Source organism: Helianthus annuus, chromosome 14 (genome assembly GCF_002127325.2).
Source record: "Helianthus annuus cultivar XRQ/B chromosome 14, HanXRQr2.0-SUNRISE, whole genome shotgun sequence".
NCBI classification, from domain to species: domain Eukaryota; kingdom Viridiplantae; phylum Streptophyta; class Magnoliopsida; order Asterales; family Asteraceae; genus Helianthus; species Helianthus annuus.
The window spans coordinates 25,380,614-25,408,470 of record NC_035446.2 but is presented as its reverse complement, the minus strand read 5'-3'; the positions used below and the strand labels follow the sequence as shown (position 1 = coordinate 25,408,470).

The window sequence follows — 27,857 nt, the reverse complement described above, 5'->3', positions numbered from 1 at the left end:
CTCTCCTCTATAATTATTGAAAATAATTAAGATTGTTTAAAATTAATAGTTTAAACGCAAATTGCACATTCCTGCTGATTATTTAGTGGGTGTTTGGCATTCATTCTCAAAATGACTTATTAGCTTATATAAGTCATAAGTGAGAAGTCAGAAATTGTGACTTCTCAAAAATGACTTCTCACACACATAAAATCCCCTAAAATAAGCTAACCCAAACACTTAAAAAACAACTTATTAACTTTTATAAGTTAATAAGTCATAAGTTGCTCCAAAATAAGCTAACCCAAACACCCCCTTAAAAAAATCCCACCTTAACACGTTTTAAAAAGTTGTACACCCATGTCATAGGCATTTTTAAATTCAGAAAAAAATATAACTCTTTTCTAACGTCAAACTCGTTGAATCAAATTTCAAACTCGAAACGTTTCCCGGTTATTAAAACCCAAGCTTTCCACTGCCCACTTTTCACCTCTGAAACACACACCCCTACCAATGGAGATGAAGAGTCCACCACCGTGCCCTAGCTCCGTTACCGTCCGTCGTAACCCTCCCCGTCGAGCCAGACCGACACCATACTCCGCCGCACCTCCATCCCAACCTCCGTCATCCAAAACCTCTTCAGCTATACGCTCTTTCCCCATCGAAGACATCCTCTCGATCAACATCCCCGATAAACCTGAGGTTTCGGTTTCCACCGAACCTTCATGTTCCGAGAAACTCAAGGTTTTTCTTCGGATTAGACCTATCGTAACTCACAAAGTTGGAGGATCGGTTAAAACTGGAGGTCAGAAGAATGTTTGGCCTCAAAACCCTAGAAAAAAGGATGTATCGAAGGTTGTGGGGAGGAAGACTGTTGAGACGTGTTTGAAGGTAAATGATGAACACTCTGTCACGCTTTGTGCTCCACAGAGCTTGACGGATGTTCGAAGGACGAAATCTGAGGTTTACGAAGGGTTTTCGCATGTGTTTTGTGATGAATCGACTCAGGTTAGGCTCTAAACCTTGATTTATCTTTAATCTTGATGTGAATTTGTTAGTAGATGCGGTTGTTTCAAATTAGGTTGAAAGTTTTGTGATATTCGAATTTTTATTTTTATTTTTGGTAATGATAAGTGTTGTGGTTTTATGATAATTATGATAGTTAGGTCAATTTTAGACATGACATAGTGAAAGGATAAATTGTTTTTGTAGTTTTGATTTTACTTTGTTTTGTGATATTTTGATTTTTCCTTCATTTTTTGGGACTGATAAGTGTCATGGTTTTGTGATAATTATGATATTTAGGTCATTTTTGGGGATGATAAGTGTTGTAGTTCAATGAAAATTATGATAGTTAGGTCAATTTTAGATATGGAATAGTGAAAAGATAATTTGTTATGTAGTTTTGATTTTAGTTTGTTCTGTGATGTTTTGATTTTTTTTTTCATTTTTGGGGATGATAAGTGTTGTGGTTATATGATAATTATGATAGGTAGGTCAATTTAGACATGGAATAGTGAAAACTGAAAAGGATAAATTGATTTTGCAGTTTTGATTTTAGTTTGTTTTGTGATATTTTGGATATTTCATCATTATTGGGACTGATAAGTGTCGTGGTTATATGATAATTATGATAATTAGGTCAGTTTTGGATATGGAATAGTGAGAGGATAAGCCTTTTTGTATTTATGATTTTGGTTATGGTTTTGGCAGAGTGAAGTTTATGAGAGGATGATGAATCCACTGGTGGAGGACTTTTTAAAGGGAAAGAGTGGAATGCTTGCTGCTATGGGGCCTAGCGGATCTGGTAAAACTCATACTGTTTTTGGAAGTACGAGACAGCCTGGTATGGTTTCTCTTGCTCTTCGCCACATATTTTCACAGAAGGAGAGCGGCAGATCCAAATCTTCAAGGTTATTAGTTAAATGATAATTGTATGACTTATATATATATATTTTCATATGTTATTTTGATACTAAAAACATGGTTAGTGCCTTGTTGATAAACGACTTGACACTCACCAGATGTTAGAACTTGGAAACACCAATGTAAACAGAACCAACTGTTTAACCTATATTATTTTTCGATTTTAGAATATGCAAATATGTATATGTATTCTGTATCAATTTAGAAAGGTTATTTAAACTAACGATTTGGAAAAAAAGATAAAAAAAACCTGTTCAAACCGCCAAACTTGCACTGTTTTGTCTGGTCTGTCGCTTTTAAAAAGTTAGTTAGCGGCTTAACCTAGAATTTTCGCCAAAACCGACTGAATCAGATTCTGATTATTGCATGGTTATCTTCTGTTCAGTAAATTTAGAATCTCCATCAACAAAATCATTACAAAAGTTATTTTGTTATATTGGTGCAGGGCTTTTTATCTATCAATGTTTGAAATATATTCAGAAAGAGGAAAAGGAGAAAAGATTATGGATTTATCACAAGAAGGAGGTGATTTATATATGCAGCAATCAAATATAAAAGGTCTCAAAGAGGTTGTCTAACTTTTCATCGCATGAATTTATGTCCCTTTCCCTAATCTATCTTCAATTGAAGTCTTTAATCTGTTTGATGATGCTATACCCAGGAGGTCATTAATGATGTTCAACAGGCTGAATCTTTGATTGCAAGTGGAATGTTAAAGCGTTCTACCGCTATGACAAATTCCAATATTCAGTCGAGGTATGTCATTTGTTTGTTAGGAAGTAATATTGTTTTTGTTTTCTTCTTACAATGTTAAATATATATAAATATGATTTTTCACTTGTATTTTTATATTCTTCCAGCCGTTCACAATGCATCATAAACATTCGTTGTGATCTTGATAACCTTGATGAAGATCAGTCCCACACTGCTATATTGACCATAGTTGATCTTGCGGGAGCTGAAAGAGAAAAAAGGACTGGAAATCAGGTGCCGGTTATTGCTGCTTTTAGTTTCTGTTATTTCACATATTAGTTGAAATATATGGGATGCATATAATGTGATTGTCATATGCTCATATCAATTATTTGATGAGCCTTTTTATCTTTTTGACAGGGAGCTAGATTGCTAGAAAGCAATTTTATCAACAACACGTCTATGGTTTTTGGATTATGTTTGAGGGTATGCATAAGACCTTTAGTTATAATTTTCATTTGTTGATAAAAAATATTTATCTTTATCTCTGATTTACCAACTGTTTTGTTTTTTTTCTGATCAGTCTTTATTAGAGCACCAAAAGAACCCCAAAAAACCTTTACACAAGCATTTTCAAAATTCAATGGTAAGCTCTAGTTAAACATATATATTTCTTCAAAATTTGTTCTTATCGCTTTAGTTTTTGTGACACTATCGTTCTTTATTTTTGCCAGTTAACTAAATATTTGCGTGATTTCTTAGAAGGAAAGAAGAGGATGGCATTGGTATGCGTTGTTATTTTTATATGTCATTATGATTGATCTAATCTTTTGATATTTTACGATAATTTGTTTGCTAATAATTACTTTTTGTAGATTTTAACTGCGAAACCAGGTGAAGAGGACTATCAAGATACATCTTATTTACTCAGACAAGCTTCACCGTTTATGAACATAAAGTATAAAATTTTGCGTGTATCTTTCTTCTTTTGAATAATTGAAGTCAAAGATCTCAAATTTACTATTCCTATTTTAGGTTTGAGAGTATTGAAGAACAACCATTAGGCAATAAAAGACGGACTCAAACATTGCCAAAAGCAGAACAAGCTAAAAGAATGAAGCTCCATAGTAATGAAGTCTGCATGGTTTTATTCTTTACCTTAACTTTATATAAGTTTTTGATTGCTTACATCTTTGAACTATTTAAACTTGTAGTTACTTTTTAAATGATTATTGCATACTATTAACTGTTTGACTTTGGCATTGTTAACTTTCTTTTTTCAGGATGATGAAGTGAAGAGGAGTATTCTTCATCAGCCACATAAAGGTTACATTTGTCATGCATGTTCTATTTCAGTTTTGCTTGACCAAAAAAAAACACACACAATAGGGTTCATGCGGGAACCACCATTTATCGTGGGAACCACTCGTGAACACAACCAAAATAAACCCAAAACAAACAATGAACCCCCTTTGGCTGGTGTTGGGGGGTTCATTGTTTATTTTGGTTGTGTTCACACTGGTTCTCGCCATAAATGGTGGTTCCCAAATGATCTTCATCCTATGTATATATAAGATCCGTTTCACCTGAGAACCACCCCCGAGTTGTGAGAACTCACAAACCATCACTGGAACCGTGCAACATTTTCAACCAAATTTTGCACAAACGTAGATTAACATCTAACTAACACATCTGTCAAAAAAATAAAAAAATTACCGAGCCGACATTTATTCAACATGTAAGTTTTTCTTACAGTGGTGTAAATATGTTTCACAACCGCATGATGTCACACGTAAATTTTTGCAGGCCGACTTTTTTTTTCTTTCTGAAACGGTTGATTTTGTAAGATTTGTTGGAATTTTTTTGGTCTGGTTCTCTCAACTTTAGGTGGTTCTCATTTTACCCTATCCCTATATGTATATAAGTTATGTCTGTGTATATATGTTTGTGGTTGGTATGATGTCTTATGGCTTCATAGTTTAATATAGGCACCGTTTTTTTTACCGTTTGAAATGTTGTTTTGCTTGTTTGGACAGAGCTTATTCCAGAACCAGACACAGTAGTTGAAAACAACAGTTCATCATTTGAGTTTCCTTTGATCGTTAATAATAAAACAAACAAGGACAAATCCATCAACAGAACTATTACTGATCTAGCTAAGAAAGCTAGAGAGAATCAGATTCTTTCAAATTTCTCTAGAGCCTTGTGGAAAGTTTTGAAAGAATACAAGAACAAGTTAGAGGTAATTATAATTACTTAAATGAAATAATACGTTTAATGTTTAATGTTTGATGTTTTCATTTGCATTGCAACACTATCATATCGTTCATATGTTAGTAATTTTTTATATATGTATGACAGGCTAGTGAAAATGAAAATGATGTTTTAAGACACAGCCTTACTGCTGAAAAAGAACGGTGTACTGCACTAGAAGTTGAACTGAATCTCTTGAAAGCTTCATGCTCATGTGGAAAGGTTCCCATAGCTGAAGAAAACGATGAAATTAATGTATGGTATTTTTGTGAGTGTGTAGAGAGGTGCCCAGACTGGTTATTTTCTCTAACCTGTTCAGTTAACCTAATCGCCGGTAGGGATGAGCATTTGGTACTGGGTACCGTACCGGTTACATTCGGTACCGGTAACCATTTTTTCATTTTTCGATACCGGTATTTTGGTCCATTTACTGGTAAATACCGGTACAGTACCGATATTGGTACCCATTTTCTCCGTTTTTCGGTACTGCTACTTTCGGTACCGGTTCGGTACCGTACTCATTCCTAATCGCCGGTTATTTTCTCATTTTTGCTTTAACCGATTATTACTTTAACTTAGTTTGTTATTCACTTTAACCAGTTTTTTCATTTTTTGGTTTTTCTCGTACATCGGTTAAAAACCGATTAATAATAACCAGTTATTTCTAAAAGAACTTCTAATGGATTACTAATCTACGGTTAAAAATAACCACTAATCGGTTACTCCTCCATCGGTTTTTAGCCGGTTACGGCCTCGGTTATGGTTATTTAACCGGTTATTTTGTGCACCTCTAGTCGGGACCACTAAGGAGTTTTCTGTTCATGCAACCACACAATTTTGAGCTGTGTTTTTTTTAACAAACTATCAATGTTTTCTTGCTTTTATTTGTTCTTTTCAGTCAAATGCACAAGTATCTTCTTCACATTCTATCAAAATGGAATGCACTAAGAATAAACCGATAACTACTGATACTCAGGACGCTGCATCTGTTCCACCACTTTCTGATTGTTCGAATATAGTCGACTTAGAAAACACGGTTTGTAATGTAAGTTTGGACTTCCAAGGTTTGAAAAAATACAACAAATCGTCTTATTATTTTTATTTAGCTTCAGGTTGATGCACAAGTGTCTTGTTCAACTCACCGTGAAGAAACTCAGGATACAAGCTCTGTTGAAGTAGCATCGACATCGTTGAGTAGTTTCAAAGAACATAACAATGAGGTATATTATAATGGTGGTGGTTTGCATAGTAGATAAAGCATATAAATAGAAATGGCATTAAATTTATGCTTTACAAAGCAACTCTGAACTGATACGTTTATCGTCATTTTATATAGGAAAATATTGTCCTCTGTGAATATGTTGTCTTTGATAAAGAAGATTTGATAGAACTTGGAGACACAGAGTTCAGCAATGACATAGCAGGTTATTTATTATGTCTACGCATATCTTGGTTTTAAAAAGCGAGAGGCGCACAAAAGCGATGAGGTCTAGAATTGAGGCGCGAAGTGCAAAGCGCAAAAGCGGTGGGCTTTTCGTACCCGAGGCGCAAGATGTTTAAATAATTTTTTTATATATCCCATAGGTTTTTAGCTTCCTTTAACCAAAATATAGCTATAAGGCTTTTATACCATTTTACTTGCATGTACAAGTAAAAAAAAAACCCAAGGTACCACTTCTTTATGCAGTACAACGCCTAACATACATGAGGCGCGCGCCTCGGGCCAAAAAGCCCACAAAAAAACATCAAAAAATGCGCCTTTTGGTCGCTTCCTGCAATTACACAAGCCGCTGAGCGAAAAAGCCCCAGGCCCTGCGCCTTGCGCCTAGGCGCGCCTAGGGCGCGCTTTTTTAAACCAAGACGCATATATTATACAGTTATTACTTTTTTATTAAATTGCAGTTTATGATCCTTTAGAGTCAGGTGTTAGTGATTTAGAGTTACCTTTACATGGAGATGGCGGTCCTCTTATAACCAAGGGAGACCAAAGGAAGCATGAGGAAGAAGAGGCTAGTTTGATCTTTTTAGCGTTCTCAATTGCAGAATATTACTGTTTTTTTTTTTTAAAATTCCTTTTGTTTTTCACTTTTATTTCAGTTAGTTGCAGAAGATTCATCTTCGAATCTCATTGAATCAGAGGGTTTTCCGAAGGGAGACCAAAGGAAGCACGAGGAAGAAGAGGTTAGTTTGATCTTTTTGCTGTTCTCAATTGCAGAATATTATTGTTCTTTTAGATGTTAACTTTATTCATTTGTTTCGCACTTTGATTTCAGCTACTTGCAGAAGATTCATCTTCTGATTTCAGTGAGTCAGAGGCTTTTCAGACGTTGCAAGACAATGTAAGCAAATATCATCTTTAAATATATTGTTTACATTAAGTTCACCTCTCTTAAAGGCCCATAATTTATACTCAGTTTTTTTTTTTCTTGTGTTATTTTATGATGTATCTATGCTTACCGTGAAGTTATACACTGATAATGCCCAGGTTACTATTGATCATGAAATAACTCCGGTTCAAGTAATATCGAAATGCAGTCGTCTTGAACATTCTGAGGAACGGAGTAAAGAGGTATATTTAAAGCCTATGGTTTCGTTAATGGAAAAAGTTGTTATAGCTTGAAATGCTTATTTAAGGGTTACTCGTCACAACTAAATTTGATAAATTTGTTATATGAAGCAGAATGTTGAGATCTCAAGTCCAGCTGTTGTGCTTGATAAACAAGAATTGCAGGAAACTGAAGAAAGGGTGACTGATGGAGAAATAACAGGTTAGAGATCAACTGATTGCTGATTTAATTACTTATTAACGGGGTCATGAGGATATACGATCTATGTGGTAATCATTCAGCTTTACTCTACAAGTTGTCAGTCGAGTTAAAGGAAATAAAAAAAACCCAATTCCCAGTTTATCCTGATCCAAAATAAAACCAACTTCAACCGCTTTTGAAGTTTTTATATACCTAGGGGTGCAAACGAGCCAAGACGAGCCCTAGCTCATTTAACTTTTGAAAGCTCGAGCTCAGCTCGTAGGTAGTTTTTCAAGCTCGAGCTCGGCTCGTTTATTATTTATTAATTAGATTATATTAATTATAGTAATTATAGTAATTATTTTCTATATAATTAAGCTATTTTTTCGGAATTATATAAACAGTTATTATTGCTATTTAAATATATATTTAATATATTATATAATAAACATATAAACAATGGGCTCGTTTAGGCTCGCGAGCCACCTCAAGCTTGATAACTGAAGCTCGGGCTTGGCTCGTTTACTAAACAAGCTTGTTTTTAGGCTTGGACTAGTTTTGGGCTTTTTTCGAGCCAAGCTCGAGCATCTCGCGAATAGCCTGGCTTGTTTGCACTTCTATTAATACTTAACTGAAACGAACCGCTTTGCAAGCCACAAAATGTTTAAAGAAAAGTTGTTTGCTTGAAATCAATATTTATCCATGCTTTAATCAACAAACATATACATTGTTATAATATTATGACTCAGTAAAATCCGGCAGTTTTGATTTTATTTTGCTAATTTGGACTACAACTAGTCGAAGTGTTGTAGTTAATGTGGTTGTTGTAATATAATCATGCCATTGGACTTCATTTATACATTTGGGATGGCTTTCAACACTTTTTATTTTTTTTTATGCATTTGAACAAATTTATAAAGACATGAAAAAAATAGAGTTAATTACTGTTTTCGTCCCTGTGGTTTGTCAAAACTCACCATTTCAGTCCATTAGTTTAAAAATTGCGATTTCAGGCCCTGTGTTTTCACTTTCATAACCATTTCAGTCCACCTCGTAACCATTTCAGTCCCTATACTTAACAGAATAATGGATTGAAACGGTTACGAAAGTGAAACCACAGGGACTGAAATGATTACGAAAGTGAAACCACATGGACTGAAATCGCAATTTTTAAACTAATGGACTGAAATAGTGATTTTTGACAAACCACAGGGACGACAACAGTAATTAACTCAAAAAAATATATACAATGTTCAGTGATTGCTGTTTCTTAACATAGTTCATACAGTGTTGTTGGACATTGTTTTTTTATCAAGGTATTTCGTATTCCCGTGTTCGGTTATAATGTTATATGGTGTGGTCTATGATTATTATATTAAGGTTTTTCTGATTTATTTAATTTGTGGGCTGCGATAATCCAGAGTCAGCTGTTTGTGATTCAGAGTTACATGTACATGGGCAGCATGAGGAAGATGTTTCAATACCCGATGATCTTGAAAAGTTCGAAGACCACAGTAACAAAGTAAAGTTTATAGCTAGAAATAATTATTTAGGTGTTGTGCATAACAACCAAAACCGATATCTTTTTTTTATTGATCAGAAAATTGAAGTTTCTAGTCCAAATATTGTTTGTGATAAACAAGATTTCAAGGAAGTTAAAAAAACAAATGCTAACGGAGAAGTGGCAGGTTAGAGACCGAACCGGATCTTATGTCATTTGATTAAATCGATTAAATAATTATTCTGTTTTTAAATTATCATGATATATGGTTTTATTATGGTAGTTGCAGAAGAAGTTTCCACCTCTCCGGAGGAAGTACAAAAAGAACCGCATGAAAAAGAGGTTAGTTTTTATATAAATTATTGTATAATTTTCTGTTTCGATGTTTTCTTGTTGGAAATGTTTTTTTTTTATAACTCAAAGCATAACCTAAGAACCTGGTTGTCCTTACGGGTTTCATGTACACTTGGCGTTGAAATGAATACGTGGTGAATATTTTACTGTGTAACAGACGTTGTTTTGCTTCTGCTTACCAATACGTGCATGGAAAACAATTTCAAGATTTTCTTCAATACCTGAAATCTGAATGAACAAACACGGGGTAATATTGTTGACGGTTTTCGTCTTCTGTTTGCCGTGTTCTATACTTTCATACCTTTCGGACTATACCACGATCACTCTAGTCTTTTTCTAATTTATATCTTAATATGTATAACATTATTATGCTATGATATCAGCACTAAAATAATTCAAAGTTTTTTTATTCATATGATTATGCATTCGAATATGTTTGGATGACTTCTAATTATTTTGACATTAGGTTGTTTTCGCTTTATTTGTGTAGTATAACCAGTTAGACCCCCCTGTTTTTTTATACATCCCGTAAAGAATGATGGATGAGTTTTTTTTTTTTTTTTTGTTTCTTTGCGGTTAAAAAAGTGTAAGCATGTTACATATTTCTTGTCATTGATAAGATTTGTTCTTATGACCAGGTAAATGTCCTAATATCTTCATCAGACCTGGAGGGATCAAAGTCCATCAGTAACACGCAATTAATTGATTCCACCGTAAGGATTTCATGTTCATGCATGTGTTTTTTGGAATTATGTGACATTCTAGATTCATTTACCTGCATAGAGTTATAGTTCGGGTTGAAAGTTGTCCAACGTATTCTCAAATTCTTTTCCTAAACTGGTTTCTTTTTTAAAAAATCAGATTATTATTTCAACCATAGGATTTTTATAATCTTTTTAAACACATTAATTTTTTTATATAAAATAAAAAAAGTGCTAACCGGATAGTGCAACCTGACCCACCCTTTGTGGACCGACCCACCCTTTCCATTTCCTACCATGCCTCTGCACAACTAGCGGTATTCTTTGGGGTTTTTTGCTAGAAAAAAGTGACCCGATAACCGACCAATTTAAAGTTCGGGCTATTCGGGTATTGGTTAGTTTGGGTCCGGCTGTTCGATTTTCAGGTTTAGATGTAAAATAGAAAAAATGTTATTTTTTTTTTTACAAAAAATCATCAGGCTACTAAAAATATTTGATCAAATATCAGTTAACAATATGGTATGATAATGTTCCATATACCAAACACTCCAAACCAAAATGCATTTACAAAAGACAATAAATGTTCGGGTCTATTTTCGAGTTTAGGATTGGGTTCGGGTTTTTAGTTGGGAAAAAGTGACTTGATAACCGACCCATTTAAGGTTCGGGTTCAGGTTTTTTTGGTATTCTCTAATTTGGGTTCGGGTGGCTTTTTATTTGGGTTGTGTTTCGGCTAAGAAAGGACACCTTGAACTACATGATTTATTATTACAGAGAGCAATATTGCATATATGACATGCTGTCACTGATATTAGGAGGCCCAGGATTCACACTCGGTCCTGCCTGAAGAAGTTATCAGTTCTCGATGTTGCACCGACAGTAAGTTGCTGGAAGTGCCAAGTGTTCACCCTTCCAAACCATTAACGGCCGTGAAACCAAAAAGGTAAGGGTTTTTTAGTTAACCAAAGCTTTTGACCCACGCATGACAAATTTTAAAAGGTTGTTTGTATCAAAGATAGACTTTGGGTCGCTTTCACGCTTGACTCGCACCCTTTTTATCCATTTTTTGCAACAAAAATCTCGAGCTATTTGAGATTCAACACAACCTAAATCAATCCATTTATAAACAAACGGGGTCTATATCGGGCCAAGAACTATAATTCTTATTATTAAATCTATTTTAAGACTAAAAAGATTTTTCATATTTTGTTGCATTTAATAGCTGGTATGCCATTTTTAAAGATTTTCAATGCTGTTTCTTAATTATTAGGAGACTTCGACCTGCTTCATCTGTGATGCTGAAGAATATTAACATCTTAGAGTTTGATGATTCAGCTACAATGCCAAAGGTACATAGTATTTCATTGTTTTATACACATATGTATACACACATATACGTGTGTGTATTGAAATGAAAAGAAACATTTGACTTTGATGATGCAAGCACAACGATAAAGGACTTGGTATTTGACCGTATAGTTTAACTCCTAATGTTTGTAAGTTGCGTACATGCATTGCAGCAGCATCGTCATGGAAAAAGAGATGAAAATGAAGATGGTAGAAAAAGAACACAAGGCAGCAACGCTCTTCTACGCATTCTTAAACAAAATCTCCATCACTAAATCATCTCTACTATGGTATTTTGTGCGGGAGTTATTTGGGATGTTGACCCGACTATCTACAATTAATAGTTTTATAATATCGCCATTTTTTGGAAAGTTTTTCTTGGTATATCGGTGGTACTAATTAGAGATGTTTATAAAGTGTTAAGGCTGACCAGTCTGAAGCAGTTCAGCGTTTTAAGAACCAACCTGTTCTGTTTTAGTAGTTTGATGATTTTCAACAGTTCAGTTTGGAACATGAAACGGCCAGTATAAACCAAATTGGTCGATTAACATTACTTATTTATTCATATTCTGAAATATGTAGGTGAACAGCTAGATTTTAAACCGGTGACACAAAGTAATGATTCAGGAAAAAAATTCTTTCAACTCCTCAAACCGCTAAAGTTGAATGCTAGATTGCCAAACTGGTAACGGTGGTTTGTCCGGCTAATAATAAAATATATTCGTTATTCAAATGAAGAGAAAATGTAGTGAAATGTATATCTTCTTCTCGGGTCAACTTAGAACTGATATGCATCTCAACTTATGCCATCAAAATTACATGTTGCCTTGTATAATCTTTTCTTCCGTCTCTCACATGCACCCGTATTTTACTCTCTCGTGCCAGTTTTCAGACCAATAATCTTTCTTCGCCTTTGTTTTCATCAATAGAATTCTCTATAGCAACGCAAAAAAGAGCGTTGCGACTTTATTAGACCATGTGTAGTGGGGCGTGATTTTTAAAAAAAATTGAAAAATAACGCCCGAAAACGCCCCCCCATCCACTACACTAGGCGTTATAATAAAAAAAAAAAATTCAAAAAAGGACCTTTGGCGTTATAATGAAAACGCCGCATGCATCCAATGGTTGCTTTTTCCAAGTTTGACTAGCCAATAGCCTTTAGGTTGCTTTTTTTTTTTTTTTAAATAATTGGAAGGGGCATTATTTGGGCATTATCCCCACTACACCACTTTATGCTATAATGCCCCATGCTGACTGGGTTGCCACGTGTCGGATAATGCCCCATGATAGGGGCATTATAACAAGTTACCACTACACATGATCTTACTAGATAGAATCTACTTAACAAAAGAAAACTTTGACAAGATATGTTTGGCTATGACACACCTAAAGTCTTTCATATGGGTAATTTTGGGTTATTTATAAAATACCATGGGTGGGTTTGGGTCGAGTAAATTAAGTCAAAGGGTTGAAATGGGTTAAATAAAAAAACAAAAAAAGTTCCACGGGTTCACTGAGCGACACTCCAATCTCCAGTTCTCCACCCTCTCCGGCCTCCGCCATCTCCTCCGCCACAAACCCCCCACCCTCCGCCGGCATCTCCGCTTTATCACACTCCGCCGATCAAGACGACGCCATTCGCCATCTCAAAAATTCAATTGTTTCCAGATTACAAGGCCTAAAGCGGAAGGTAATCTCTTTTTTTTTTAAACCTAATTTGCAATTAGTTTGCTAGGGTTTCGATTATCTTAATGCAGCACTTGATTATTGTTGTATTCATTGATTGTGTGTTTAGTTTGTGTTTTTCATATTTTTTGGATTATTTATTTAAATGATTAACGTGGAAATGTGGATTAGGTTTGTTTTGTTTTGACACCAGAGACTTGGTTTGATATGGTTCTGTTTGAACTTTGAAGTATAGTTAGTTTGTGTGGTTCAATTAGGTTTAATATGGGCGTGCATAGGTTGGCTTTGTGTGCATACCGAAGGTTTGGTTTTCGCTTTTTTCGTATGGGTTGGATGGGTTGGTTTTTGGTTTTAAATTTAGCTTTAGAAATGATAGGACCCAAAAAAAATTTAGCCGAAAGTAGTGAACCTGTTATTGAATTTGGGCCATAATAACATATGTGTACATTAATTGTTCTGTTTGTTAATCTTTTACTTGTTTTGTTGTATTTGAGTTTGATTAATATTTGCTTACATGGGTGTGATTAGATTAGATTTAATTTAATTTATTTAATTCAGTTTTGGATCTGTTTGTTAATCTTTTACTAGTTTTGTTGTATTTGAGTTTGATTAATATTTATATGTGAATCACCTTAATTTTGGGGAATTTTTTTTGGTCTGACCTCATATGGTTTCTGCTCTTTAGTACTATGATAGCAAGTTTTGATTTTTAATTAAGTTATATATTTCAAAAAAGATAATCTTGATTTTAGAATACGAAGGTACATACCCTGGATGATTATTATCTTTAGTTTTATGGTTCTGGTTTCGATCGAACTCAAAAACGGCACTGTTGTTCATGGAACAATCACAGGCAATTACCATTTCATTGTTATCAACCACCCCACCCCACCCCAAACACTATTGATAGGAGCAGTACACATGTATATGTAATTACTTGAAGCAGCAAAACACAAAAGTAGAAGAAAAAAGATGAGAGGTAAAAGATAAACCTAGAACATCTTGAGAGTTGACTACTGGTGGCAGTCTTTGTTGACCTTCTTCAACAACAGCACCAGTATTACCTGAAGAAGCCCACTTTTTTGACCCGAACCCGTCCCGACCCGAACCCATTCTCAACCCGAACCAATCCGGACCCGTTTTAACCCGACAAAATTGCCCTTGATGTACAATCTCTTAAAAAAACAATTTTTTAACTAAACCGACCCGACCCGAAACCCATTCCAACCCAAACCCGGTCGCTGGAGTGATCCCACTCCACAAGCTAGCTTAGCCCCATAGCTGCCTGGCGGTTAATACCCACCGAGTTGTCGTCTTGGCGGTCTTGCGCCTATCACTTGTAACCCACCCAGTATCCATGTTTTCATCTCTTTCACTTTTCCCGGTCAAATTCATGTTGGAATGGAGTGGACACAAACCCTTCAGACTGGTGCTACGGAGATCGTAAGTTAAATCTTTCTTGAATTTCCTAATGGGTTTTTAACTATCCGACTAAAACTGTGCGAAATTGTATTTGTTCGCTATGTGAGGAAGGAAACCCCGATAAAGCAATGGACTTTCTTTCTCAGATGGAAGCCGTAGGTTTTCGTTTGAGTTATGCTTCTTACACTAACAGCACTTGCAAGTGCAGGCAGGACTTTGGAAGCAGAGGCAGTTTTTCAAGATATGGTAAGCTCAGCCAAGGCAAAAAGTGTATAATATTTTGCTCAAAGGGTTGGTTTTTGAGAAGGGGTCTTTTGAACGCTGCTGCAGATAGGGTTATGGAGTCCATGAATGGTCTCGGTGTGTGGAACATACGAGATTCTTCTTGGCTATTATGCGGGTGCTGGACGGTTAAATGATTCGTGGGAAGCTGTAGCCAAAATGAACAAGGATGGGTTTGAACCGATTTCGTTTGTGTACAGTAGGATTATTGAACTTTACAGGGATAATGGGATGTGGAAATCTAGTAGCAGAAATCAGGGGGGAAAACGGAGTTGTTCTTTCTTGACAAGAAGAAGATTTTCAATAGTGTCATTGACACTTTTGGGAAATCTGGCGAATTGGAAGATGCACTCCAAGTGTTTGATAAAATGCAGCAAGCATGGTGATCTCTCGAATGCGCTTGTGCTGTTCGATAAAATGCAAGCACAAGGGTTGTATCCTGATCCGAGCATCTTCGTTACCATCATTAGTCAGTCGCTTAGGAGAACAGGGGAAGTGGGATGTAATCGAGAAAACCTTTGAGCACTTGAGAAATGGAGGTCATCTCATTTATGCAGTTTTGGTTGATATTTATGGGCAATATGGGAAGTTTGAAGATGCAGAAGAGTGCATAAATGCATTAAAACCGGAAGGAGTTCCTCTATCAGCTTGAGTTTTTTGTGTGCTCGCAAACGCCTATGCCCAACAGGCAAGTTTTAAACCATCAGACTTGTTAATATTTTTTTAACTTTCGATACCTTTTTATTCAGGGTTTGTGTGAGCAAACTGTTAAAGTTCTTCAGTTGATGGAGCGTGAAGGAATCGAACCAAACCTTATTATGCTCAATGTTTTGATTAATGCATTTGGCATTGCTGGAAGACACTTATAGGCGCTCGCGGTATATCAGCACATAAAAGAAAGTGTATGCCCATAGTCTATTAAACATCTTATTATATTGAAGTTGTTTGTTTATGCTAATTGTACTATTGATTGCTTCTGAAGGGTGCAACTCCAGATGTGGTTACCTACACTACACTTATGAAAGCTTTGATAAGAGCAAAGGAGTTTGACAAGGTACCTGTAGTAGTGTATAGGGATATGGAGGCTAGTGGCTGTTCACCAGACAGGAAAGCCAGAGAATTGCTGCAAAATGCGATCATGGTTCTTCAACGTAGGCGTTAGTTAGATCAACTAGATTGTGAAATTATATGGTTTTGGTAAAAAAAAGGCATTTTTTTAAGTACAGGTTAGGCTGGGTTGGGTTGGGTTGACACGCAATACTTTTATGTCCCAATATTTTGTTGTTTTATAAATATTTTGGTTATTAAATATGATTGTGAAATTATATGTTTAACCCGTTTTCTTTTAAGCTCAAATTTTTGTATTCTACTTGTATTGTGCCCCAGATAGAATATTAAACTCTAATCGACCCGTTTATACTTGAATTGGTCAAAATCTTGGAAACCAAGGATGTTGCACTCTGAAATGTTTTATTAATTTTATGGAACGAAATCTTGATGCTTCCTTCTTTGATGACCTACAAGGCTACAAGATTTTTAACCAAAGGCCCATAAACATATATGTTACCATAATCACTCAAGAAAAAGGTAACTAGAAATGTAACGTTTAATTATCATATTCACATGAAGATAACTTATAAGAGTCTGTCAGCAAATATACTCCCATTTGATTTTCTTATACTGCTCCAGCATTCTTTTTCTTAATAAAAACAAGTTCTTTTACTGAAGCAAAGTCTAGTAACATCAGTTTCCAAGAAATTAATATTAAAAAAAAGACTAACATAGTAAACAACTCGAGATCATAAGTTAAATCTCGAGTTCAACAACCCATAATAGCACAATTGTAAACAAAGTTATCCGACTTTTTGCGACCAATCATGGTCCACTGTGGCGGTCCTTCTTTCGGGACTCATGAATATATTTCAACATGAGCATACTCCCCATGTGCCCAACGACCACCAACAATAATCACCCGATCCCCACACCCTCTAAACGCAATCCCCCACCCACACATATTGTCTGCACTTTCAGGCAACCTGCCTATACTCTCCCACACCTTAACATTCTTATCATACTTCTTCACCTCCATCACTTCACAATCTGCAGCATACAACTCATTATCAACCACCGCTAGCAGCGGTGGTGCCATCGAACCACCACCTCCACCCGTCCACATGTCGGGAATCGCTCTCCACGTCTTAGCCACCGGATCATACTCTTCGCCACATGACAACGGCTTCATATCCTCCCCACCACACCCGCCAATCACATAAAACTTATCGTCCATAAACACGCCTGAACTCATTTTTCTCGGCTTCAGCAGGCTGGGAAGCGTCTCCCATGCTCCAGACTCACTGTCGTAACTCTCAACTGTGTCCATGATCTTCCCGTTTGCGTTAACACCTCCTGCGAATATTGCAATTGTTCCGAGGCTCGCGGACCCAAACAAGCATCTTGGTTTGTTCATTGTTGGCCCTTCTGACCATGAGTTTGATAGCAGGCTGTATTTGTACACAGCCTGACCTGAAACATGTTTGCCTAGCACCAGAGGGTCTGTCCCAACCCCCATGGACTCTTTATCTGAAAACGCGAAGCATGTATCGCCTTTTATCACAGGTAGATGCATCCATTTCTTACCAACTGGATCAAAAGCCTCCCATTTCAACATGTGACAAGAAAAGTAAACCCAATGTTCTACTACTTTATTCTTGCTTCTTTCTTTGTAGATCTCACCACTCCTGATGAGATCATGAAAGCTTTTGTTCAGTGATGCAACAGAAGCATAGCTATACCGTGGGCAACGGGTGAGAATCTTGATCGAATTCTCCCTACCAATGGCTTGGATCAACGAGTTCTTCTTTGATGGCTCATGTGAGATCAAACAAAGGTCCAGATCATCATCGATATATGCTAATGTGAGTTCAAAATCATCATCAAAATCATCTTCCATTGGCATCTTTTCTAGTTGAGATGCCAGTGTCTCTATCTCATCATCGTTTATATGATGAAAACTGCTCGATTCTTGATTATGTTTCTCCGACATGTTTTCTTGAATTTTTTGGCACAAAATCTCGTTGCTTCTTTCTTTGCTCACCTGCAAGATTACAACTGAAAGCTAGTTAACATATATACTATCATAATCACTAGAAAACAAAGGTAACTAGTAATGTATAATTAATTAGCTATCATATGAAGAAAGCATAATAATTAAGAATCTATCAGCAAATTTGATTTTCTTTTTACTGGTCTTTTCCTATTATAAATTTCTTTTCTTTTTTAATTGAAGCAAGGTCCGGTAAGACCAATTTACTAAAATATTTACATGAAAAGACATAAAATGAAAGAATATAATTACATAAGTACACAATAAACTAACATCAAAAAAGTTATAATGGTTGATGTAACGCAAATATATCTATAAATAGAATTACATAATCAGATATCCTGAATGCAAGATCAATCAAAAAGTAGGACACACACCTATACGATTTGTAATTGAATATTTTAAGAATTTGGAAAATGCAACTTACCAATTCGACAGTAGTAAATATAAAATTTTACCCAAAGTATGCTATTACCCTTTGCAACTTCTCTTCTTTGCGTTTTCTTTCTGAAAGTTACACATCGGATGGGAATTTAGAGTATTAGTCGGTGAGGAGAGAGCATTATAAAAGAACAATGATGAGGATTTGAGTTGTAATATTTTACAATACAACTCTTCTTATGGATAACTTCGATGCAACTAGTCACGATTTATATACACAAAAAAGCTAAAAAAGAAAGAAAGAGCGGTGTGGGTATCTTTAGAGGGGGCATGAGAGGCGTGATACTAACCTGGCCCACTTACACGATATACGCCACTTGTCTTTAAAAGGTGATTCGCAATAGGCCAATTGTACATTGCCACGTCTATTATTGTATATTTATATGCAGTATATCTGTGTGCGAAAAACTGTGTCTACAATATCTATGTGCTTTTGTATTTAAAAGCCGGTTTTTACGCTTTATTTAGTTTCATTTTGTGACTCTAAGTCATGAGTTTCTACATTTCAACCCCACCCCACCTTTTGTACAGAGTACATATATTTGGATAGGCTTTCTAACAACCAATATTTAATGATTACATTTTATGTTCTAACTATACGTTACAATGCCAATGAGGTAGTGGTGGCCGTGGTTGGGTAAAGAATTGGTGTTCCTTGTGACTCATGTTCGATTCCCACTCTCATCATTATTTTCTGCGGCATCCAGGTGAAGAGCGAATACGGGTGGCGCTGGTTCGACTTGGATGGGAGGCGAGGTTTTACCGATTATTCCACTGTCGTGCCTTCGGGCGGGTGGATGTCGGGTTTCCGCGCATCTGAGGAGAGCCAAAGGGCTGGCGGCGGTTGAGTAGTCGACCTTGGCCACAACGCCCGGTGTCACGGTAGTTGACACGTCGTTCATTGCCATTAAAAAAAACTATACGTTACAATCTTATAGTCTTTTATGTAACTGAATTTAAAGTTTTATAACGGGTAATGAATCTCTTGACGTAAAGCATTACAACTTTTAAGCGGATGTTATATTGAGAAAAAGAGAGTGAGAGAAAAGGAGAAGGGATCACAAGAAATAAAGAAAGCCTAAAAAGTATTTGAAAACTTAAGAAAACGGCTATTAACCAAGAATTTCTTTATTTTATTTATTTTTAAATGTTATTGGTCTTTGAAAAAAATGCTATATGTAGTTTGCGATATATATATATATATATAGTGGAGGGTTCAAATAAGAAGAATTTTTTTGTAAGAAGAAAAAAAGAAGAAGTTTCAACCAATAACAATGCATCATTTTACTTCATTTAATATTTGTATTTAATTTTAATATAAGGGTATATTGGTAAACTTACATAAATTATTAATTTGTATTCTTCTCCTTTAATAATTTTCAAAATATATACTTTTTTCCAAATTGAAAACAACTTAATTTAAAGTGTAGAATAAATTACTAGTTGTGTAGACTAAATTACGAGTTGTGTAGGATATATTTCGAGGTGTGTAGGATAAATTTCGATTGTGTAGGATAAAATTCTATAATGTGTAGGGTATGTGTAGGAAAATTTTGATATGTGTAGGTTTTGTAGATTATATGTAGGATAATTAATGATTAGTTGACTAATTAATTTATGAGAGAAAAATTAATGATATAAGTTATAAATGAAATAGTATTTTATTAATATGCGTTTTCTTCTTTTTCTTCTCACATTAAATTTCTTCTCAAATGAACCTTCCCATATATATATATATATATATATATATATATATATATATATATATATATATATATATATATATATATATATATATATATATATATATATATATATATATATATATATATATATATATATATATATATTCACGACTTAACGTACGTTAACGTACGCGATAAGAACACAATATGCGTGATTAATAAAGATAACATCTGTGATTACATTTTGATCAATGTTCCATGCGTGATTATGCTCCCATGCGTGATTATTTATGCTCCCATGCGTGATTATCACAAAACAAACAAACTGATCCATGCGTTATTAACTGTTCCATATATATATATAGTGGGGATCCTACGGAAAGTGTGTTTTTCCTAGAAAGTCTAGGAAGCGATCTGGGTCATCCAATGGGTGTGTTTAATGGTTGAGATCATCTTGGTGGCATTTTGGTAATATGTGTTTCTTAAAAATAGGATTATTTAATTAATCAGGGGTAGATATGTCATTTAGCTTGTTTTAAATATGGAAATAATTGTCATTCCATAACCATCCCACATTTCTTGCGATTTTTTTCTCTCTCTCTTCCTTTCTCTCTCTCTTCCTTCTATCCTTCATGAAGAAACACATCAAGAAAACACATCGTATTAATCTGCTTGCTGTTAAAACACAACTGTATGAATCTGCTTGTTGTTAAAACACAATGTCAAGAAATCCTCCAGTATTACCAACATGAATGCTAAAACACAACTGTATGAATCTGAATGCTAAAACACAACTGTATGAATCTGCTTGCTGTTAAAACACAACTGTATGAATCTGAATGCTAAAACACAACTGTATGAATCGGCTTGCTGTTAAAACACAACTGTATGAATTTGAATGCTAAAACACAACTGTATGAATCTGCTTGCTGTTAAAACACAACTGTATGAATCTGAATGGTAAAACACAGCGTCAAGAAATCCTCCAGCATTACCAACGTGAATGCTAAAACACAACTGTATGAATCTGCTTGCTATTAAAACACAACTGTATGAATCTGAATGCTAAAACACAACTGTATGAATCTGCTTGTTGTTAAAACACAACTATATGAATCTGAATGCTAAAACACAACTGTATGAATCTGCTTGCTTTTAAAAAATATGAATCTGAATGCTAAAACACAACTGTATGAATCTGCTTGCTTGTAACACCTCGAAAAATTTCGTCCAATAATGTCTTGACACGTGTCATAAGGTTCCGGTATGTGAAAACAAACTTTAGAGGGACTAAAAGTGACAAACGGTGAAAACTATGGAACGTAAGGGTCCAAAGTGTCAACAATGGATAAATAGACTCTATGATAACCCTACATAATGTTTATAACCTTAAACGGATGGTTCATGGATCATACGACGCGGAAATTGCACAAAAGTGAGGAATTGCAAACTATAGGGGCCAAAAGTGTCAACATGTTTAATTTATACCTCTGAGTGAACTTTTGGCAGACCCGAAGCTTTATAATGCTAAAATATACTCACTAGAATATGTGGTAAAAATTTCGTGAAGTTTCGTCAACGTATGAGAAAGTTATGGCCAAAACCGTACTTGAGGGACTAAAAGCGTCAACGTCGAATTTCATGGCTTTTCGGTTGAGCGCAAAGTTATCCGAGGACATTACCATGTTGGTAAATGTCCCAAGGTTCTTAAAAACCAAGTTTGGGGGTTTACGAGTCAAAATAAGAGGCCGAAACATCGCGTGCAAGACCAGGGACCAAAGCTGCCAAGTTTGAAAGTGTTTGGCTGATCAGCAGGTCAGGCGACCCGCCTGGACAGACCCAAGCGGGCCGCGTGGGACTACCAGCATCAGAATTTCGCGAATTTTGCATTTTTGGTCCGAAATTGAAGTGTGTAACAGCTCATTCCACCTCTCCAAGCTCCAATAAAATCCCATGCATGCCTATGGTAATAGTAACCTATCCTCAAACCTCTGAATCCCTCTTTAAATCAGATCAAAGCTCCATTCCTTGGCATTTGCATTTGTGAACAAGAACTCTTTCAACTTGCAAAAGCTCTCAAGACTTTCTGGAGCATTTCTGGACATCAAGGCCGACTCCAAGTACTTGCTAGGCTTCATTAGGACCTTGGTAATCTTTTATATCATCCTCAAATTCGTTCTAGCATAGATTAATTGCTAAAAGTCAAACTGTTGTTCTTAAACTTTGACTTTCTGATTAAACGAGTTTTACTCAGTCATTTCTCAAATTGAAACCACGAATATGTTGGTATTTATGTGGGAAACAAACCCTCAAAAGGGTATTCTCTAATTCCCACTATATGCATGCTGATTGTCGAGTCAAACTTGTTTCTAAAAAGTCAACAGAAGTTGTTTTTGCAAAAATAAGCTTAAATGATAATGTAAAGGACATGCAATCTGTTTGATCATCATAAACAACTTATAATACATGTAAGAATATGTTTTATCATAATAAACTCGACAAATCTATAGTATAAATACGAATCGGAACCGAAAGTCTTGTAAAACGACTTTTTCGTAGACTATCGATTCGGATCCGTACATGCATGTTTGAGATCTGTATTGGAGAGTATTTTTGACCATTTTTATTTTGGTAAAACTCTCTGGAATTTTGTTGCTTGAGTCTATACTTAGCCGATTCATTTGCATGTTTCCGATTATGCTTAAAGTTGACTATTTTGCCCTTTTTGATATAAAACGTGATTTTTGGAAAAGTGAAAGAGTAGAAATCTTTATTTCTAATATATAAACTTGCACCGAAAATTTGAGACCAGTTGGTGGTCCAGATTGTGAATTATGGCCGATAGCGTAAAACCATGTTCTTATGTTTAATAAACGGCGTATTTCGCGTATAACCCATTTCTGGCCACGTTTTGATACAAAACTTTTTACCCACTGATGTTATATAATATTTTGGGATTTTTGATGATTTTTATTTAATTTTTGGCTGGTTGTATCTTAGATCGCTTGGTTATTTCGGTTATGTCGGTTTTGACCGTTTAAGCCATAAAATGAGTTTTATGCATTCTTTTGACCCGAAACCTTTTCCTACTGATTTTATATGTTAAATAAATTATTTTAAGTATTCTGGAAATATAAAAATCCCAGATTTATTTTGAAAACCCGGAAACGGCGTTAAATCGCATTTTAAGCATTTTTAGCGCATAGTAAGCGTTATACTCATTTTAAACATATAAGACTTATACCTACTGATGTAATCATCATATTTTCATATAATAACAGTAAGTATGAGTATATGAACTCAGATTTCCAGTTTTGGCATTTTTAGCCCTTGTGAATTTACTAAAATACCCCTACGGTGCATAGTTTGATTTTAAATGTTAAGTTTGGTATATGGGTCATACCCTACTGTTATAATATGTTAAATGGAGTATATTTACTATATAAACCAGACCCGAAACTCAGATTTCTAATATGACTCTTTTATAATCTTTTAAAAGACCAAAATGCCCTTCTAAGGCATAAATTGAGTTTAAAATTATTCCGGGCAATATAGAACATAACTTAATGATATTATATCATATTTAAAGCATATTATCTCAGGGAACTTGCATTTGACTCTTTTGGCTACCCGTAACGCCCTTTTTGCGTTCGGTTCGGTTTACGTAACTAGTTTGCGTAAATTGACCGAAACGGGTCAAACGTTATCATTTTTATCTCAAAATTCAGAATGTATTTAGTATACCCATATTATACAAGTATTCAAACTTGTCGGGTCTAAATCACATTCTATCCGGTCTTTCGCTTAATCGTGCGCTTGTACCGTATCGTCCTTAAAACTAACCGGTCAAAGCTTAGGCTTAAATAAAAGACCCGTTAGGAATCTAATAGGTTATTATAAACCTTTGTTCCAGATTAGGAGGCCCAGTAAAAGCTACCAACACTTATCATTTGTGACTTATACTTGCTCAGGTAAATACATTTTGACTTATTTTCCCTATACGGGCTTGGGGTACGGTATTTAAAATACCGCTTGAACGGGGGCACAAGTCCTGCACCTTATGGGTGTACAGTCTTGAATAGCTTGTGCGACTCGTTTAAACAGTCTTGTCTTACTTTAGGCTTTGGGGGGTCAGTGACCGTGTCCCGGATATCCTTGGCATTATCTTACGAGATGGCCACGACCAGAGCACGGGGTGTAGGCGTACACCCGGCGTGTATAACTCTTTAATGTGGTGTGTCATTTAACCTCTAGCCCGGACAGCAGATCCCGGGCCACCATAAGTACGGGTACATGTAAATCGTTCACAAGTTTATATTGCATAAATATCCCAAGTTAATAAAAATATTTATGCCTTGTGCATTTAAATCAATTTTCAATCATTTTCAAAATGAGTCAGTCGATTTGTATTTACCAGTGTAAACTGACGTATTTTTCCCAAAAGGTTAAGTGCAGGTACTATACGAAATAGGCTGGCTGTTTCCTAAGAGCGTCCACTATAGTCTCGCAAGCTCGGACGACAAATAACTGTTGAACAATTTATTCCTATTTTTATTTGATCCGCCTGTGGATCCGTTTCAACTACTTATGATGTTTATTATGTCATTTTAATTAAAGTTGAAATGTATCTATTCTGCTTCCGCTGTGCATTATTATATTGTGTTGATTGTCTATGACGATGCCAACTACGTCACTGTACCCCACACCGGGCCCACCGGTGACACGTGGAAATCGGGGTGTGACAGGTTGGTATCAGAGCCAACGCTGAGGGAATTAAACACTAGTCCTTTGTGTTTAATCTCAGTTACACAATTGCACAATCCTCGATTTTCGAGTCTAGACAAAGAACTTAGGAAATGTTCGACATTTCGTTTATTTTATCTTTATTTTTATTATTAGCTTTGTCTTATATATTTGTTGTGCAACTTGTTTAATTTTTGACAGGTTCATCATGCCGCCACGTGTTCGAGGAAGAGGACGAGGAGCATTCGCCACATCACATGACCACGAGGCAGGGCCTTCGCACAAGCGAGCCCCATCAGCTTCGCACACCACTGCGGCCCATGATCTTTGGAGATCATTCGCCGAGCCAGCCAGGCACTCGGTATCTTTGAGCACTTCGTCATCCCTACCCCACTCATTTGGGCCCCATTCTGAAATTGGGCCCCATGACTCCCATGGATCTTTCATTCCATTACACCAGTCACCTCACCACTACCCAGCACCAGCTTATCAGGGCCTATACAACCCTGATGCTTACTTGGATAAACCAGTGGGTCATAACCCACTAGGACCATAAGACCACTTCTCTGGTGGTAACGAGATGGAGGTTGACGAGGACACTGACCCTTCCCTGCCACCGTCCGGCACACCTAACCATCCCATTGAGATATCGGATGGGTCACCATACAGGGGATCACCATTCAATGGTGTCGATAGCTATGAGGAGAGGTTCAGGCAGCACGATTGGTATTACACCCCCAGCCACCACAACTCTCCGATGCTCCAGTCTCACCATGGTTCTCCGGTGCACTCGCAGCACCACTCTCAGCAGCAGCAGCGTCAGCAGCCGCCTTTGCAGCAGGACCCATCTGAGGCCTTTTGGCGCGACGTGATTACTCCGTCGCCACCACCACCACCACCGGTTTTGCCTCCTCCGCCTCAGAGGCCAAGGAGGAACGCGCGTATGTCTACGCGAGGAGGGATTCACATTGCCACCCCTCGACATTCAGGTAGCGGCCGCTACTCGCCGCTCCACGAGGAGTCCGAGACGGGAGAGTCTCAGCATCCCGTCTCAGAGGTTACTTCTGCGACTATTGCGCCACTACCGCCGCAGAACTTTGGAGAGCCCATTCCTGCGTATGCTAGCGCAGCGCAGTTCAACCCGTTCGAGCCGACTTTTCCTCCCGGTTATGATTATACGGGAGATCCCTACTGGTTAGCTTCAGGCTACAACCCTCTCAACCAGGAGAGTACTTTTGGAGGTCCCTGGGCTACGGGACCATCAGCTTTTGGATTCCCACCACAGGGATACCAGCAGCCGCAGCCTCCACAGCCACAGCAGTATCAGCCACCGCCACCGGCGCCAATGATGTCGCCACCGCAAGTCCAAGAAATCCTGCAAGGGATACACGACGTGCGACGGGAGTTGCAAAATGATCGCCGACACAACCGCGGTATGTTCAAGAAGATGGTTGACTTGATTAAGGGTAAGAGTAAGAAGGATTATTAAATCCTTTGTTGTTAGCTCTTTTACTCATGTCCCTGCGTGGACATTTATTCCTGTATTCTACCCCTGCGTGGGTACATTTCTCTTATTCAACCCCTGCGTGGGTATGTTGTTCTGTTAACCCCTGCGTGGGTTTGTTTTATTTTATTTGTTTAGCCCCTGCGCGGGTATGTTATTCATGTTATTTGAATTAAAGTCCCGTTTAGGGCAAAGATGTACTAGTTACTTTATTTAAAATTTGAAATGGTTAATTTGAATTTCTCATTTTATTTATGTGCATGAAAATAATATTAAAATAAATGGAAAATATCAATTTTTATTTGATTTACCATTTTAATAAGAATCTTAGTAAGGTAGAACCTAGCTTGAATGCCTTATTTACAGGCCTAGCCAATATGGTAAAACCTGGTTGAAAAGATTCAAATCTCTGTTAACATCTGAAAACATGTTAACATTCCTGGCCAAGCGTGATCTGTAAAATCACACAAGCCACCCTTTTAATAAATTATCTACAGATTATATCTGTACACGAGTCTGTTTATGACTTGATACCTACGGGTTATGACTATGTCATATAGTGGCAGTTGTGGTTTATGACTCTCTGCCAAGTAAAGGATTATTTGTTTAATTATACAATGCTAATCCTATAAAAATCTAAATTTATAATTTAGTAAGTTGTCCGAAGTGACTAGGCCTATTGTGCCAATATATATTTCATTCCATAATATAGTTGCTAATAAAAGCCCCGAATGAAATTAAATGAATTAACTATTATGATTCTTAATATCATGGTTAATAAATCGTCTAGAACGATAATACTGTTAGGTTTCTAAATAAGACCTTGTCCTTTTATGTAGCTTAAAGCTACATGGCCAAATCGGAGGAGACCAACAGTCATTCTGGAGAACACCCAGATAATACCAGGATTGACGCCACTGGTGAAGAATTACAAGCACTGATAGATAACGCTGTTGCCAAAGCTATGGATAGGCAATTCAGGGAATCTAGCGGTACTCGGAGTAGGACCCGAACAGTATCGCACGTAAAGCCCAAGACTCATTCTGAGGCTCATAGTAAGCCACCTTCTAAAAAGAGTGAGCCGAAGAAGGATGAGGAGGATAATCACTCCTCCAACCACAGCAGTATTCCTAAGCAAGAAGTCAAGCTGAAGCATGATACGCACAGCAAGTCCTGTACGTACAAATATTTCGTATCTTGCAAACCCAGAGATTTTACTGGGGAAAAAGGAGCAGTTGACTGCATGACATGGCTGGATGAGATGGATACTGTGGTTGATATCAGCGGGTGTGCTGATAGGGACGTCGTGAAGTACGTGTCCCAGTCGTTCAAGGGAGATGCGTTAGCATGGTGGAAGTCACTCCTACAAGCTGCCGGTAAGGCCACACTGTACGGTTTGTCATGGGAACAGTTTGTGGCCCTGATCAAAGAGAATTTCTGCCCGCAGCATGAGGTCGAAAGAATTGAATCGGATTTCGTATCTCTGGTTA

General features: G+C 36.6%; 1 protein-coding gene and 2 pseudogenes across 17 annotated transcripts; 2 read left to right on the top strand and 1 right to left on the bottom strand.

Annotated features, from left to right (window-relative positions):
- The first annotated feature begins 405 nt into the window (after positions 1 to 405).
- LOC110908230 (kinesin-like protein KIN-6) lies at positions 406 to 12,076 on the top strand. 17 transcript variants are annotated; one of them, XM_035982887.1, is made up of 28 exons: positions 409 to 987; positions 1,693 to 1,892; positions 2,351 to 2,474; positions 2,567 to 2,661; positions 2,766 to 2,892; positions 3,019 to 3,084; positions 3,182 to 3,244; positions 3,333 to 3,383; positions 3,474 to 3,556; positions 3,634 to 3,742; positions 3,882 to 3,924; positions 4,635 to 4,840; positions 4,960 to 5,106; positions 5,750 to 5,887; positions 5,958 to 6,071; positions 6,188 to 6,275; positions 6,754 to 6,860; positions 6,949 to 7,032; positions 7,125 to 7,190; positions 7,337 to 7,420; positions 7,529 to 7,619; positions 9,020 to 9,120; positions 9,199 to 9,286; positions 9,383 to 9,441; positions 10,092 to 10,166; positions 10,970 to 11,097; positions 11,425 to 11,503; positions 11,675 to 12,076. In XM_035982887.1, the coding sequence occupies exons 1-28, from the start codon at positions 493 to 495 to the stop codon at positions 11,774 to 11,776; spliced, it is 3,213 nt and encodes a 1,070-aa protein (XP_035838780.1). In that variant the 5' UTR covers positions 409 to 492; the 3' UTR covers positions 11,777 to 12,076. The 17 variants fall into 17 exon arrangements, with proteins under 17 accessions (XP_035838787.1, XP_035838780.1, XP_035838786.1 ...); XM_035982893.1 differs by having other exon boundaries at positions 5,750 to 5,896; positions 5,976 to 6,068; XM_035982892.1 differs by having other exon boundaries at positions 5,750 to 5,896; positions 5,976 to 6,071.
- A 907-nt stretch (positions 12,077 to 12,983) lies between these two features.
- LOC110908229 lies at positions 12,984 to 16,240 on the top strand (annotated as a pseudogene).
- A 470-nt stretch (positions 16,241 to 16,710) lies between these two features.
- Positions 16,711 to 17,934, bottom strand: LOC110905369 (annotated as a pseudogene).
- Positions 17,935 to 27,857: the final 9,923 nt, after the last annotated feature.